The 15,111-nt window shown below is 40.1% G+C and overlaps 2 protein-coding genes across 2 annotated transcripts in view; one reads left to right on the forward strand and one right to left on the reverse strand.

Annotated features, from left to right (window-relative positions):
• kif26bb (kinesin family member 26Bb) overlaps nucleotides 1–4,092 on the reverse strand; it is a 35,994-nt gene extending 31,902 nt beyond the window's left edge. Inside the window, exons 1-2 of the mRNA XM_055149461.1 lie at nucleotides 2,920–4,092; nucleotides 2,486–2,797 (exon numbers count right to left, since the gene is read on the reverse strand). Of these exons, the coding sequence (XP_055005436.1) occupies nucleotides 2,486–2,797; nucleotides 2,920–2,979 (372 nt within the window). The 5' untranslated portion in view covers nucleotides 2,980–4,092. The remainder of the gene's footprint in view (nucleotides 1–2,485; nucleotides 2,798–2,919) is intronic.
• A 198-nt stretch (nucleotides 4,093–4,290) lies between these two features.
• Nucleotides 4,291–11,038, forward strand: hnrnpub (heterogeneous nuclear ribonucleoprotein Ub). Its single transcript, XM_055149370.1, has 14 exons — nucleotides 4,291–4,824; nucleotides 5,916–6,030; nucleotides 7,293–7,372; nucleotides 7,441–7,580; nucleotides 7,661–7,760; nucleotides 7,921–8,033; nucleotides 8,105–8,368; nucleotides 8,441–8,560; nucleotides 8,673–8,801; nucleotides 8,883–9,051; nucleotides 9,151–9,426; nucleotides 9,499–9,764; nucleotides 9,876–10,010; nucleotides 10,430–11,038. Exons 1-14 carry the CDS (start codon nucleotides 4,416–4,418, stop codon nucleotides 10,478–10,480), a joined length of 2,367 nt encoding a protein of 788 aa, XP_055005345.1. The 5' UTR covers nucleotides 4,291–4,415; the 3' UTR covers nucleotides 10,481–11,038.
• Nucleotides 11,039–15,111: the final 4,073 nt, after the last annotated feature.

A 15,111-nucleotide genomic window follows, 5' to 3' on the forward strand; every position in this document is an offset into this window, starting at 1 on the left:
TATAAATATTCTATCAACCATACGGCAACTACTGTAGACCGAAGACTTTTCCATCTCACCCAGACTGCAAACCCATATTAGAGATGATATAGTGAATGTGGAGCCATTTTGAAAAAAGTGAATCAATAAAAAACTGCCTTATCAGGTTTCCACTGACCATCTTAGTGGCCACAAGATAGCATTATCTCGCTACATTGCACAGCTCTGGAGTGTGGTCTGAAACGATACTGGTGAACATTGTTTTCAAGAAGAAGACTAAAATAAATGGTATTTTCTCAGACTGGACAGTGGAGCTGTGCAGATGAAATATTTATGCCCATTTGAAACCACGCAGAATGGGTTAGCGTTAGCGATGGGTGATGGATGCACATGAGTGTTTAGACATGACTCTCAAAGGCAGCATCAACACTCCCCCGTGAACAATAAACACCTCTTTATTGTCTTAAATGATAGTATGAAAAATGTTCAATACAATTATTATGTCAATTTAGTGGGGGTAAAGTGCACACCGGTCAATATAGGTAACTTGGGTCATTGTTTGATACTAAAAAGTCAAATTGATTACCAGACTAGATGATTGAAAATAGAGACTAGGAATCCAATATTCAAAATCTCTACTGTTCTACAGTGAATAAAATAAAATTATGAAATCAATATTGTACTTTATCATCTTGAAGCCTTTTTGTATCTCAACTCCATTAGTCTTCACAATTTGGTTGAATTTAAGTCTATTTTGATATTGTTATTATCTTGCTTTTTAATTCCATATTCTGTGTACATGATAATCCTGAATTTTGGATTGCAACTCTGGAATTTCCCAACTGTGGGATAAATAAAGGTTTTCTTATCTTAATGCTATAAATAACACCAAAGTGCCATTGTTCACTGAAAACTGAACTGTTTCTATTGGGCTTAGAGTCAGTTAGACAGTCCCAACTTCTTCACACTCCAGAAAATATTCCTCACCCAACATAATAAGGGGTTTGGGTAGGTTATTTTTCTGTTTTTAAACTCCATATACCTTCATTAGAACCAGTTGGATCATTTCAGCCCTTGAATTGCCCATTTCTACTGAACAAATGGTATAAAAGGTAGTTGTTAACTTAAAAACTACCACTTCATGACATCACAGGTGGAACAGAGCATTTTGATTTTTGGGGATGCAGACAGTCTGATAATCCAGGATTACTCAAACATGTGAAAATGGACCAAAACACAACTCCAGATTTTTCAGTCCAATTCTAATAATGACCAATGAACTACTGTTCTATACCTAGAATCTACAAGCCAGTGTGGATTAAACCTACACTTCTCCATGATCCATCCAACGTCTTGCTCCACTCTATTGATGGTTTACTCATTGCCGCCGGAGTCCGAATCCAAAGTATTGTTTGCGTATACTCCAAATCAGTCACGTTACATGATTTTACGTTGTTGTTTTTTCCTCCATCCATTTAACTTTGCACTGCAGCCCAGGTGAGTATACAAAAAAACAAAACAAAAAACACGCTAATAAAATTTAAGACCTTGGTGAAAAAAATAAGACTTGGACAACATAATTTAAAATGTTTTAAGGCCTTAATTTAGGAACATGAAATTTAAGACCCCACAGCTACCCTGCAGCATTATGACATGACTAAAAGCTCACAGGAATACATTTTACATAATTTAGGACCTTTAAATCAAGCTATAGTTCATGCCATCAACTATGGGCATTACACCCTGGTCTGTACCTATGGTCTCACAAATCAGATATTCCTTCTCTGTGGGGTTCCTTGGAATACTCACACCAGCTTCCGCCCACAATCCATTCAACAGTCATTCATGAACACATCTCACATCTCACATCTCATGCACGCCATTTGGATTACGTTATTGAAACTGATACTGGTCTCTGATTGGTTTATGACTATTGCTTTTGGCCCAGGAAATCTCTCTGCAAGAAAATGTGACATAAAACTATGCACAGACAAAAAAAGCAATTCTAGATATACTTTTGACAGAATTAGCTCAGAAAAGATTTTTATATCTTTCCTAAACACTGCCACAGTACCCTCACTTGCTTGCCTCCACAGAAATTTTATTTCTTTGTCTGGAATAGTCCAGAATGGTATTAAACTGATCTATCTCCACAGACACAATTAAACAACGAAACCAGACCAAGTTACAGGTTAGATCTGTGAAAAGGCAAGGTAGCATGTTTTCAATAAAAACACCAAAAAATAAATTCATACAAAATAGCTATGTTAATTCTATATAGGCAAAGCAATCACATCCCCATGAAGACAAGCAGGTCAGGATCTTCTTCCAGAAATACTACATATAGCACCTTTAACACTTGCACTATCCAGCTAAATCTCTGGTTATTTGTCACACAAATTACAAGTTGTAATTTGATATTTTCAGTATTGAATAGCAGCGAAATGCAATACCACTACGGCAGTATTTTTAGTGAAATAACTCAGTGCGTAATTACCATACTAACCTTGCATGAAAACTGTTGATGAACCGCCAGACTGAGAGCTTGTTTCTTCAGTCCCAGTAACGTGGTGGAACACTTCTCACAACAGGTAACTTTCTGTTCGGCCCGCCCGAAACCAGTCAGCGCCGATACCGTGCTCCGACATAATGTCCCGGTACCGTACGACATATTGGCTCCTCGCTCCCCAACTCCGTATCCAGGCAGGGACTTGTAGGACGATCTCTGGCACATCGTATTCCTAAGTGTGTCGTCTCTGGAGCCCTCGGGAGCCGGGCGGAGTGCGGAAAAGTCACCGTGATGCTGCGTCTGTGTGTCCTTGGATTTGGGACATAGGGATGAAAAGGGTTTTACGCACGATCAAACGTTGAAATAAGTGGCATTATGAAACCACCTGAGAGGGAAAATGCTTCACTTAAAGTATGAAATAAACCACTTACCCAAGCTGTACCTCTAACCAAGCCGGGAAATCTCTCTCCTCTTCCAGTCAGTGATGACATGATAACTTGTTAATATTTAAAAGCATATCCAAACAAAGGCAGTGATGATTTGGAGGTAACGCAAACGCGGCCAAGTGAATAAAAGGAAAAAAGATCCAGCTCATGTTTAGGTTAGAGGAAGAGTGGAGGAATACGACAAAGCTGTGGTGAAAGGGGCAGAGAAGAAAGTGTCGGGAAGAAGTGAGCGCACAGAGGAGCGTCTCGTGGTTGGGGTGTGTTCAATGCGCACCGCTAGAGGGCAGTAATTTGAGGGGTTCAAAACATTGATTTAAGCCTATTCTATTATATTATGACTTTGGTGATGCTTCTGCACACTAAACTAAGGTCATCTATAGAGAAGCCCATAACTCCAAATGGAAATGTGGCAGATTGCCTTTTACATTAACAACATTTTTTAGCTACAGGGTCCATGAGGTTAATTTAAGAGAACTTTTATAAGACCGATAAGTCCAATATAGGTTAGTTGAAGCATCGAGAGACCAAACAAACTGATACATAAACTAAGTTTGTCTTGTAATCGTATGAGATAGGTTGTGATTATACATCCAAGATCATCCACTGTGCACCGACAATTACAATAAAGCACTTGACCCATATGAGACAATCATGAATGTTGATGACTTAATTGAATCCTTTGTTTGCCTTTCATTTGTTCTGGATAGTTTTCCCTTAACCTGACTGTATAGTGAGCTCCATCTGAAACTTCATTTTTTGTGTTTCAACCCTATAACTTGCTTCATCAAATCAGAGTGACCAGAGGGCTATTATCTGTAAAGTGTCTCCATCTGGTGGATGAAAGCTACAAACACGGGACTTTGTTGAAGACATAACACGCCTGCTTCGTTTTGATAGACCTCTTCTCAACCTTTACAAAAATCAAAAGGCACATATGGATCATATGCAGTGATTGCATTTCTGAACTCACAAAGCTTACGTATATTGTAAGGGTTAGAAGAAGACGATTTCCCATATCCAACTGTTTCAGCTTTTGCATGGCTTCATTCATTCTGCGATGTTATTACTGCAGTAAATATAAAGATCTAATTCCTCTTTTTCAATGTAGGTTTCGTTCTTTTGTTCACGTGGTTTTGCGACAGATGGCCATTGATCAAGGGGCTACTTTACCCAGCTGCACAGTTCTTAATGTATTTACGGTATTTGTTCGATGTTTCCATGAATGTTCCTCCCCCACAGCCAAGCTGAAACTGCTGCTAAACCCCCATTGCAACCGATGAGCGAAACTCAGTGCGCCTCTGTCTGAGCTGTACGGTAGTTGCGCACGCTCCTCCCCCACACCGCTCTTTAGCCGGGCGCACAGTCTGCTCTCAGCGGTTTCACTTTGGCGCACGGAGCAACGACATCGATAAAACGCCGTCCGCTTATTTATTTACAATTTTGTAACTTATATTTAACCCACTCCGCTCTGAACCTTTACGATGAGTTCAATCAACGTGAAGAAACTCAAAGTAAACGAACTGAAGGATGAGCTCAAGAAGCGTAATCTCTCCGACAAAGGACTCAAGGCCGAGTTGATGGACCGCCTGCAGGCCGCGTTGGACCAAGAGGCCCTGAGCGACTCCCCAGCCCCGGACGAAGGCTTTGTCCAGACCGAGGCGGACCAGGAGGGCATGGGAGAGGAAGAGGAAGGCGACGGGGCGCTGGAAGAAAACATGGAGGCAAATGAAGAGGAGCAAGAAGATGAGGCTGCGAATGGTGGCGACGGTGCTGCGGATGAGGAGATGGGTGAGGAGGAAGAGGAGATGGACCCTGCGGTGAAGACTGAGGAGGAGGAGGAGGAAGAAGAGAAAATTGACGCTTTGGAGGGTGAGCCAGAAGACCAAGAAGGTGAGTGCTAAAATAAGATTTTGCTCTAACCAGTGGCTTTGTAGCGAGATGAAGCGGCGGGGAGTCGTTTTGAAGCGTTGCTATATACATCAGGGCGTCCATGTTGAGCTCATGTGTGACCTCGTTACGTTAGGCAAGACTATCCTCAGCTGACACTGTTAGCCGCGGAGCTAATCCTGCTAAGCACCATTCATTTGGCTAAACATTATTCTTGCGTAAGTCTGATCGAGCTTGCTAGATATGATTAATGGAGCATATTTGTTTTTTGTTAGACAGGTAAATACACGTTAACGATGAGATGTTTGTCGTCGGTTTGTGTACCGTGTTATTTTGATTTGGTAAGCGGGTTAGCTAGCATGCTAGTTAGCGGTTCTTTGTGTCTTTGAGGTAATGCTAATGCTAATGGTTTAGCTGGTTAGCCAGATAGCCATTTCAGCGGTTTCCTAGGGATTTTTTTCAAAATGGATAGGCAAATGATACATTATTATGCCAAAATTGGGTTAACCGTATACATATTCAAGCTATTAAATAACGCATAGACCCTATTTTTCCATTATTAGAGTAGCCGATCTCTGGCTAATTGGAAGTAATTGCAGTCCTTGGGATCCGCCTGAAATGGCTGAAAGGAAATCGCACATGCGCCGCTGTGTCATAACTCGTGGTTTGATCGCTGTTTGTATGTAGTTTACGAGGCTTGAGTTTCAATTTTAGCAAGGCAAACGTAGCTGTGGGGATGGGATACATGCATTAGGTTACTTGCATGTCGCTTTTGACTCCTTAGTATTTAAAAACGGATTATATTGCCCTTTTGATTACTTTATAAAAAAATTACTCTAGTTTCAGGCCCCACAAACATTGTCAATGTTCTCATGGACCAGCCTACACTGTAATTATTCTCTGGCCATTTGTTGGACTGATTGAATGACTTTGTTTTGTTCTAATTACATTACGAGGTGTTGCCTCTTTTCATCTATTTCATGGTCGATTCTGTAACTAATGACCGGGCTTTGTGGGCTAAACTCCCACTGCCAGTCCGACCTCTTTCACTCAAAAGGAACACCTCATTCTATATCTTTGTTCTATTTTCAAAGGGGATGCGGACAAAGACACGAATGCTGATCAGAAGAATAAGAAGGGTGTTAAGAGACGCCGGGAGGAACATGGAAGGGGCTACTTTGAATTTATTGAAGAAAACAAATACAGCTGGTAAGGATGGGACAGAGCCAAATGGCCTTCAGCATCCCTGAAGTGCCATCCATAGCTTTGTTGCAATGTATTGGCTTTAAGTGCCAATGCACTCACATATACATAAATATAAACAAGAGGAAAACCCTCACTTAAATGTAAACATTTCTGAATAAGTTGATGTTGACATGTTTTGAGGGTCATCCCTGACTATTCAAAGCCTTACCATTTACCTTTCCAGTGCCCTGTCATTTTGTCTTGACTGCATTCTGTAGCAGAAGTGCATCTATAAAGTATGACTGCTCATTTGTTCCTCATTAAAATGTGTAAAAGTAAGTTCTGTCCTCAAGGATAAATTAAAGCTGCTCAAAGAGTTGAAAGAAAAGCAGCAGCTGTGCACTTGTGAATAAAGGGTGGGCAGGGTGGGGTGAGAGAGGCGTGGGTGGAGGGGTCTACGGCTGCAGGGAACCACATAGATGCAATCTCTAGTTTTGCCACGTCCTGGAGGAATCCGCTACCGATTGCTCATCGTTCGCCTCGCAATGGTCTTCAATGTTTTTGTTATTGTTGTATGCCGTAAAATGCAATTTGTTGTTTTGCGCGGATGTGTGTTTAAGTTGCTCTTATCTCTGTACAGGAGCATGGTTTGCTGAATGTATGAATACATTTTCCAATTTTGTATTTATTTTTTGTCATTCCTGTAAGGATCTACTGTTGAACAAGAAAATCAGTTTTTAAAGAAGAGCTTTGTTTTTGTCTTAGAAATGTTCATAGTAACCAACTCATCAAAGACTGTAATTATTTTCTTTGAAAATGTATTTTGAATCAATGAAGCAGTGTCCACTTCAAAAGATACAAGGAGCAGCTGCAGCAACATAACTTCCCAAGGACTGCACAGTATTATAATTGTATTCATGGAATGTATTTCTACTTATGGCTGTTTGTAGTACCAGCGCAAACTTTCTGAATCTTTTTGTACAGTCAAAACACCTGGTATACAAAGGAATGAGTTGGACTTGTATTAAATTTAACAATTATTATTTTTTAATTAATCCACCACACTGGAGGTAACAAGGTTAGTGGAGGTGTTTCAGTGTTGTAGTGTCTGTGTGTCTGATTTGATGTTGTAGATTTCCATGGATGCTGGAGGTAAGTGCTCCACAAGACTTTAACCCATTTTCTTTTAAACTTCTGCTATAAACGTCTTTGAGCCAAAGCATCTCCCATCCATTTGAAGCTTGTGCTTTGATGTCTCTCTCATGGCTCTGATGCCTCTGTTTCAGGGCTTCGTTCAAGTCCCCTGTCCCCCCTCTGGAGGAAGAGGATGAAGAGTTTGATGACACTAAAGTGTGCTTGGACACCTGTAAGTCACAAGACCATAGTATTTAGTTTCTAATTAATACTGTCAAGTAATATTTATGTGTGCTTCAGACAACTGTGACCTGCACTTCAAAGTTTCCAGAGACCGCTACAGCGCCTCCTCACTCACCATGGAGAGCTTTGCTTACCTCTGGGCTGGAGGCAAAGCCACTTACGGTGTGGACAAGGGAAAAGTGTGTTTTGAGATGAAGGTATTGACATTTGGTCTCCTTCATTTAAAAAATGCATAAGAGTTGGTTGTACGTAATATCCTTGTGTGTATGTTCTTCAGATCACTGAGAAGATCCCTGTTAAGCATGTTTCCAGTAAAAACATGGAGATTCATGATGTGCAGGTCGGCTGGTCCCATGCCACTGGCACACTACTGCTCGGTCAGTATTGCACATATTACCCGCAGTATTCCAGTCGACCAAACCCATTTGATTCGGATATATAGTACATGCTATTACACAAGATAGATTAATAGGATGTTAATGTCAATCAACATTTAATAATCAGACACAGATCTGTAACAACGATAACCTTGTGCAGGTGAGGAGGAGCACTCTTATGCTTACTCTGGGAAAGGCAAGAAAACTACCAACTGTGTGACTGAGGACTATGGAGAAACCTATGATGAGAATGACGTCATCTGCTGCATGATTGTAAGAACTGACAGCTCCTATATTTTAACTGGGCAATAGGATTTTAAAGTGACACTTTTTTTTCCCTGTAGAATTTTGAAGGTGCTGATGTGGTTATCTCTTATTCCAAAAACGGAGGAGAACCAAGTGTTGCATTCACAGTCCCCAAAGAGAGTCTGAATGGAAAGGCCCTTTTCCCACATGTCATCTGTCACAACTGTGCCGTAGAGTTTAATTTTGGCCAGATGGAGACTCCCTACTTTCCTCAGCCAGAGGGCTACACCTTCATTCAGCAGGTTCCTGTGAGCCAGAGGATAAGTGGACTCAAGGGACCCCAGACTAAGGCTGACTGTGAGGTAAGAAATCAACACTTGTCATGTTATTAAATCCTTTGTACCGCTCGGCATTAAATTGTGAAACTTTTTTAGATCATTGTAATGGTTGGCCTGCCTGGCTCTGGAAAAACCACTTGGGTGAAGAACCACGTTCAGGAGAATCCTGGCAAATTCTACATTCTGGGCAGTGACACCATTGTGGAGAAAATGATGGTAAATGCTGGATTTTCTGTAGAAGGATTAGATTATTTTTTTAAATTTATTTATTTTATTTTTTTTAATGTCTCATTTTAGTTTTACCCTTTTGTAATATTTATTCAAACAGCTGAACAGCCTGAAACGCCAGTCCAAAGATGTCTCAAAGCTGGTTGGGATTTCCCAGCGTGCACCACTCTTTCTTGGGAAGTTCATTGAGATTGCTGCTCGCAAGAAGCGAAACTACATTTTGGATCATGTAAGCAGTTTACCTTTTTTGCTAGTTACTAGGTAGTTCTAACATTTATTGTGTATATAAAATAATTATTCCTTTTACCAGACAAATTTATCAGGCCCGGGTCAGAAGAGGAAGATGTGCCTGTTTGCTGGTTTCCAGAAGAAGGCTGTGGTGGTGTGTCCCTCTGATGAGGACTACAAGCAAAGAGTCCAGAAGAAAGTGGAGCTTGATGGCAAAGAAGTGCCTGAGCACGCTATGCTGAAAATGAAAGGTAGAATACATCAGTGATGAGGGTCATTATTCACCCAATGTGATTTCACGGTGTTGCAGGATTCTGGCCTTAATAATAAATTCATCTTTTTTGGTGCAGGGTTCTTCTCATTGCCAGAAGAGGGCGATAGTTTCAGTGAAGTGATCTTTGCTGAGCTGCCAAAAGAGGACGCCACAAAGCTGCTGGAACAATACAAAGAGGAAGCCAAGAATGTCCTGCCTGCAGAGAAGAAACCCAACCAGGGCAGCACTATGCCAAAGAGGGGGGGTGGCCAGCGTGGAGGGAGGGGAAAGAATCAGTTTGGACGTGGTGGGCCAGGACCTAGAGGACACGGTGGGCGCGGAGGCTTCCAGAACAGAGGCGGCTTCAGAGGCCGTAAGTCACTGTCCTCAGAATCTTCTAAAGTATTATATTGTATCTAAATGTAAACTTTGAATCTGTTTGCAGTTCCTGGACCTCGTGGTGGCTTCACTCGCCCTCCCCGTGTCTTCCTGCCGCCCCCTGTTTTCAGAGGAGGCTTCCCGAGCCGTGGAAACTTCTCTCGTGGTGGAGGTCCTATGCACATGGGCGGCTCTCCCAGGGGTGGTCCTATGAGGGGCGGGATGGGCCCCAGAGGGGGTCCCATGAACCGAGGAGGTCCTATGAACCGAGGCAACATGGGCAGAGGAGGACCCAGCATGAACCGCGGAGGCAACAGGGGGCATCCTGGAGGGGTAGGTGTCAAACTGTGCTAAAAAAAAATACTTCACTAACTCATGAACATCAAATTACTGCTTTAACAGTTTCCATAAAACTGTTCAATTCTGTACTGTTATATTTTCCAGTTTCAGCAGAGAGGAGGTGGTGGTAACCGTGGCAACTTCGGTAACAAAAATGGAAACTTTGGTGGAAACCGGAACAGTGGGAACAGGAATGGCATGGACAAGGCTCAGGCATTCAACCAGAGCTGGCAGCAAGGGGTGAGGCACAGTCGATTCTTTAAACAAGAGAACACTGACTTTGACTATTATATAAAAATTGAAATTTGAAACTGATCAAAATTTAGCACTTCTACTATTAAAGTGTACTTTTTTTTTTGCTCGATTATGCTAGCTAACGTAACACCCTAAACAATTTTATGTAATAATTACATTTTTTCGATTGTCAAGTTTTTCTTTGGGACACACGGGCAGAAGAACCTCTTGTAAAATGCAGTGGTTTAGTTTTCAGACCAAGGACCAAGGCAATGTGATGTGCAACATCCCCTATCATAGTTTTGCAGAAGAAAGAATTCCACATTGTAGTTTTTACTTAAAAAAATCATTGAACATGCAGGGACTTTGCTGTTCAAGTTTTAATTTAATATTTTATCTTAACTATCCTTTTGTCTTGTGTGCAGTTCTGGAACCAGAAGCCCTGGAGTCAGCAGTACCAGCCTGGTTATTATTAGGACTTTGTTCAAACGAACTGGTGGCCCAAAGTGACACCCATCTCTCGCCACGGAGCACCCTCTAAAACCGCTTTTTATTTACGTCCAATCAACTGAACACGCACCCAAAGCTGCAGACATCTGGAACATTCCACATCCGGAGACCATTTAGCTACTCTTTCTACAAATCCATTGTGTGGGTGTGTCTCGTTGAGTCAGCAGATTTTTGTTTTGTTGTAAATTTTATTTGTTCTCTCACCATTTTTAATGACCTGCTTTTAAAACGTAAGAAGTCAGGAGCGTCCGGCTGTGTTTGACCTACGTTGAGCGATGTTTTCAGGGTTATGCGTTTTAACTGTGCTGTGATCCTTTTTTTTTTTTTTTTAATAAATTGTAAATATTTTTTTTTTTGAGTAGTTTGTATGAAAACTTAAAAAAAAAATGATTGAAACAAATGCTTCTAGAGAAATCCATTATGGCGTATTGTATTAGACCAGTTAATTGACACACAAAATGGTTGCTTTTTCCTCCAACTAGAACTGTAAACTTTAGCCCCACAATAAACCTCTGGCTTTTTTACTGCTCGTTCTGCTTTGACTTTCACTTTAGTTCAGAGGTGTGTAGAATGCCTTTGAAAGATATGGGCTATGGCTAATGATGATACTAACCTCAGCCCAATATTAAAAGCATTACATTTCAGATAGTATTTTGGTCAAGCCATTTTAAGATATTTTAACAAAGCCATTTTATAATATATTGTCATTTTTGAAAATTACATCTTTTACTGTAGCTAGACAAATAGTATTAAATTATAAGTTTTAGTGGTAGACTTCTGAAAACAGCACTGGCTAAATATAATTAAGGCACATGCATGTATTATTTCAACAAGTTGTTCTTTGGTTTAAATGTGGGACTCAACTGTTAATCACTCATCACCTTTTATAACTATTCTATTACATAATTTGACTTGGAAAAGCTTTTAAAGTGAAAGGTGCACTATGTCACTTTTCTGCTGGAGGGTCCACTGGAATGTAGAGCAGTATGGCATTTAACTTCCATGGGAACACTCAGAAGGCAAGTTACAGGTCAGATCTATGGAGATGCAACCTTGCTCACAGTAAGAAGATGTGTTTTTCAAGGTGTATTTGACATTAAAAGCACCTCTAATTGAGTCTTTGCAAGACTGTTCAATGCCATTATATTGTGGAACATTCCAGACAAAGTAGTATTATCTTCATGGATATAGAGATGGGTCCCTCCACTAGAAAAGTTGCATAGTGTGCCTTTAAGCTGCCTCGATTTTGACTTGTGGCTATGGATGCGTGGGGTCGCTATTTCACCAGCAAACAAGGGCTACACAACGTCACTTCATTCCCATTAGGTCATAAAGGAAGATTTTATCTTTTCTTTTCGACCCTGCAAGATCGGCAGCTCAGTCTAGAACAATCCAGATATATTTTGTTGGGTGGCACAAATGCATCAAAAGTTAATCAAATTCAGTAATATTTGAGAACCATGTATGTCCCACTACGAATTTTTATAACTTTAATTTCCTCTCTATTTGAATGTGTAAATATTGCTGCACGAATGCTTAAAAAAGTTACCCTGTGTTTGCCCGAGTACTGCTGTGTCTAAAATTTGTCTAATATTTAATGTCAGATTGGGTGTTGTTTAATACTTATGAAATTCCTGAGTTTACAGCATAAAAATGTATCAGATATTACCACAAACTATATTTTTATTGCATTTCTTTTGCAGGTTGTTTATCAGGTCTTATTAATAAACCTACAGCAAAATCAGTGTACTATTTTGTCTGTATTAATAAAGTTGAAAAATACCTAAACGTGATTGTATTGTCTATTCATAATGTATACTTTACTAGAATTAAAATTTACAGTGCATTGTTAAACTTCACACTCTGTATTGAACCACTTCATACTAAAATGCAGTATCACTGGAGCTTTGGAGGCCAATTTTACAGATCATTACATCAAAATATTTTTAATTGTTGTTTTGAAAAACAATAGAAAGGTTATCTAAATGATCAGGTCCTATACAGTTAAACAGTGTCGTTATAGTTTCTGATGGTGTGATGTTTTCACCATGAGTCACACTGGCCATAATGGTTCATTCAATACTTGATTTGGTGGAGTCTCCTGTGTCCATGGGGATTGCTAAATTGTATGACTTTGTGGAACATTCCAGGCAAAACAATAACATATATATGGAGAACAGAAGGTTTCCCCTCTATAAAAAAAAATCATATAATGCCCTTTTAATGAACAACACAGGATAGATTCGGTTTAAACGTCTGGGGGTCTTAAAGTACCAAAGTCAAGAAGATAACTTTTCGACAGTTCAAACACTACCACAAGGGGGAGTCCTTGATCATGCCCCAACCATGTATGAGTGGCAAAGAGCTGATCATTGATTTTTGTTTATTTTTCAGCTCCTTATTCGCCATAACTACAAACCTGTACTTCAGATGGACTAGATTCCCACTTTATGACTAAGACCTTATGTTCTGATCCCATTATTTGGAACCCAGATTCAAGCACAGTTATCTTTTTAGCTGCACTAAAGGATGCTATGCAGGACAAATGATCATGATACAATGTTGTAAAGATATGAGAAAGTATTTGTAAATTCAGGACAGGAGTTGAGAACATATGCACTGGTCTATTTTATCCACATAGCCACAGGAGAAGAACAAAATTTTATTCATGGGTTTCAGCTTCCTGTTATATGGTTCCATTTTGACGATGATTCACCATTCATCACACATTTGAGCATGCTCCCTCCACTGAACATCACTAGAAGGACATTGTTTAACACCAATGATTTATCAAAGTGTGGTGCATGTCACACTGTTGGTATTAATCATAATTAAAGGGGTAGTCCTGTTTTACACCTGGTTTAATTCTTGTTTTGTTATAGTCCTGTTATAGATCTGGTTTTGATCATTTTTCATAGGTGTACTTGGATGTGAAGAGTTTGCGTAGCAGTGGTTCTTTTTACTATTATTTATTTTCTATTTCATGAATCAGAGATTTGATTTTGGTTTTATCCAAGGCGCTCAGTGTTGTCGAAGTTTTCAGCTTGTCCAAGAAAGGGTGGAAGTAAAAGGCTGGAGACCAACTGGATGTCTTAAGCAGAGAAGTTTATTTACCATCAATAATACGGGCCCGGGGGTACTTGAAAAATCAACATAGTATGATTTCAAAAGTGAACATAGTATGATCTTTGAGTGTTCAAGCCCCTTGACTATGCTTCCTGAGGAGGAGGTTTATAAAGCAAGTGTTGAGACTATGAAGGCCAGTAGACACTGGTTAGACAGCAATATGCCACAATTTAGATAATGGTATGCCAAGGGAAGATCATGGTGTAAATATAGCTTTTGTGTGTCAATGTTAAAGTGAGATGTATGTGGAAGATAAATTATTTAAATTCTCTTACACTCAGTAGTTGCTTGGCTACTAAGTATCAACACCTATACCCCACATCAGCACATATTAGTTCATACATCTGCGTAAATATACTTTAGGTGAATATAACCATCTCTATTGGGTCCTATTGTTATTCAGTCCCAGCACCTGTGTGTATCTCTGCATTACACATCACAATCTGTCAATCCACTTCCCTCCAGACAGACAGACCCAGACCTTTCTCCATAGGGACATATTGGCCCTTGACCACCAGGCCCCCCCGTGCAGACAGCAAACAATGCATTAGGCCAGGGCCCGATTAGCACGGTGCAGGCCCTGTAAGCCTCATGTAAACAGGCCGTGGATATCTCTCAGTGTGAGGCCATGTAGCTCCTTCCCATTGTAAACAAAGCATTACATACCACTGTCAATGATAGTGGCCCCGCTGGGAGACGAGTGTAGCATGTCATTAGCTGCAATATTTGTTCTGTAAGTTCCTATTTCAGGCTGAGGACTGATGACAATAACAGTATTTGTGACAATAAGTGCATGTTTTTTGTATTTCATACTGAGCAGGACCATGAACACTTGCACAGGCTCCCGACAATGTGGTTTGTTTTGTTTTATATTCCATTTTGTATGTTTTTCAGACACGGCGGATCTTCCTCTAGAAAAGTGACATCTGTCTAAGAGGACAAGTGACATTCCAGTAACTTCCAGTAAAATGCTGTCTTTTCTTTAAATAGTTCTATCACTAGGTTTCAGAATAAAAAAAATAAGACCATCATAGAAATCTAGGCAATTTAAAACAAAATATTATATCTTTTGAAGTCCTCCAAATGCTGCATATGACAGAAAGCAGAAACCTGAAGACTCAAATATTCGCTGATGATTGCACAGGATTCAACTTCCGATTAGGTGACATTTTGGGGGCATTTTTCCCATTCAAAAGATGTCCCATTTTGTTTGAACTGTCAACTTTACTTTGCTCATCACTCTGTAACCTAGATATATAAATAATAGTTGCTTGCTCAATGGCACCCCGATGTAAGCATAATGGCACCTTTTTGTATTTGTAATTAAATTATTTATTATTTTTGTTTTTGGTGACAAATAATGAATGCTGTGTGAAAAAAAATATAAAATGCACTTTGTATTTGTATTTCCCTGTCAGCTCAGCCTAATAACCAAATGCCTTAGCCTGAAGCTGTGTGCTGCATTTGAATG

This window comes from Boleophthalmus pectinirostris, unplaced genomic scaffold (assembly GCF_026225935.1).
Source record: "Boleophthalmus pectinirostris isolate CB_2022bp ecotype Guang Dong unplaced genomic scaffold, ASM2622593v1 HiC_scaffold_13, whole genome shotgun sequence".
Taxonomy (NCBI): domain Eukaryota; kingdom Metazoa; phylum Chordata; class Actinopteri; order Gobiiformes; family Gobiidae; genus Boleophthalmus; species Boleophthalmus pectinirostris.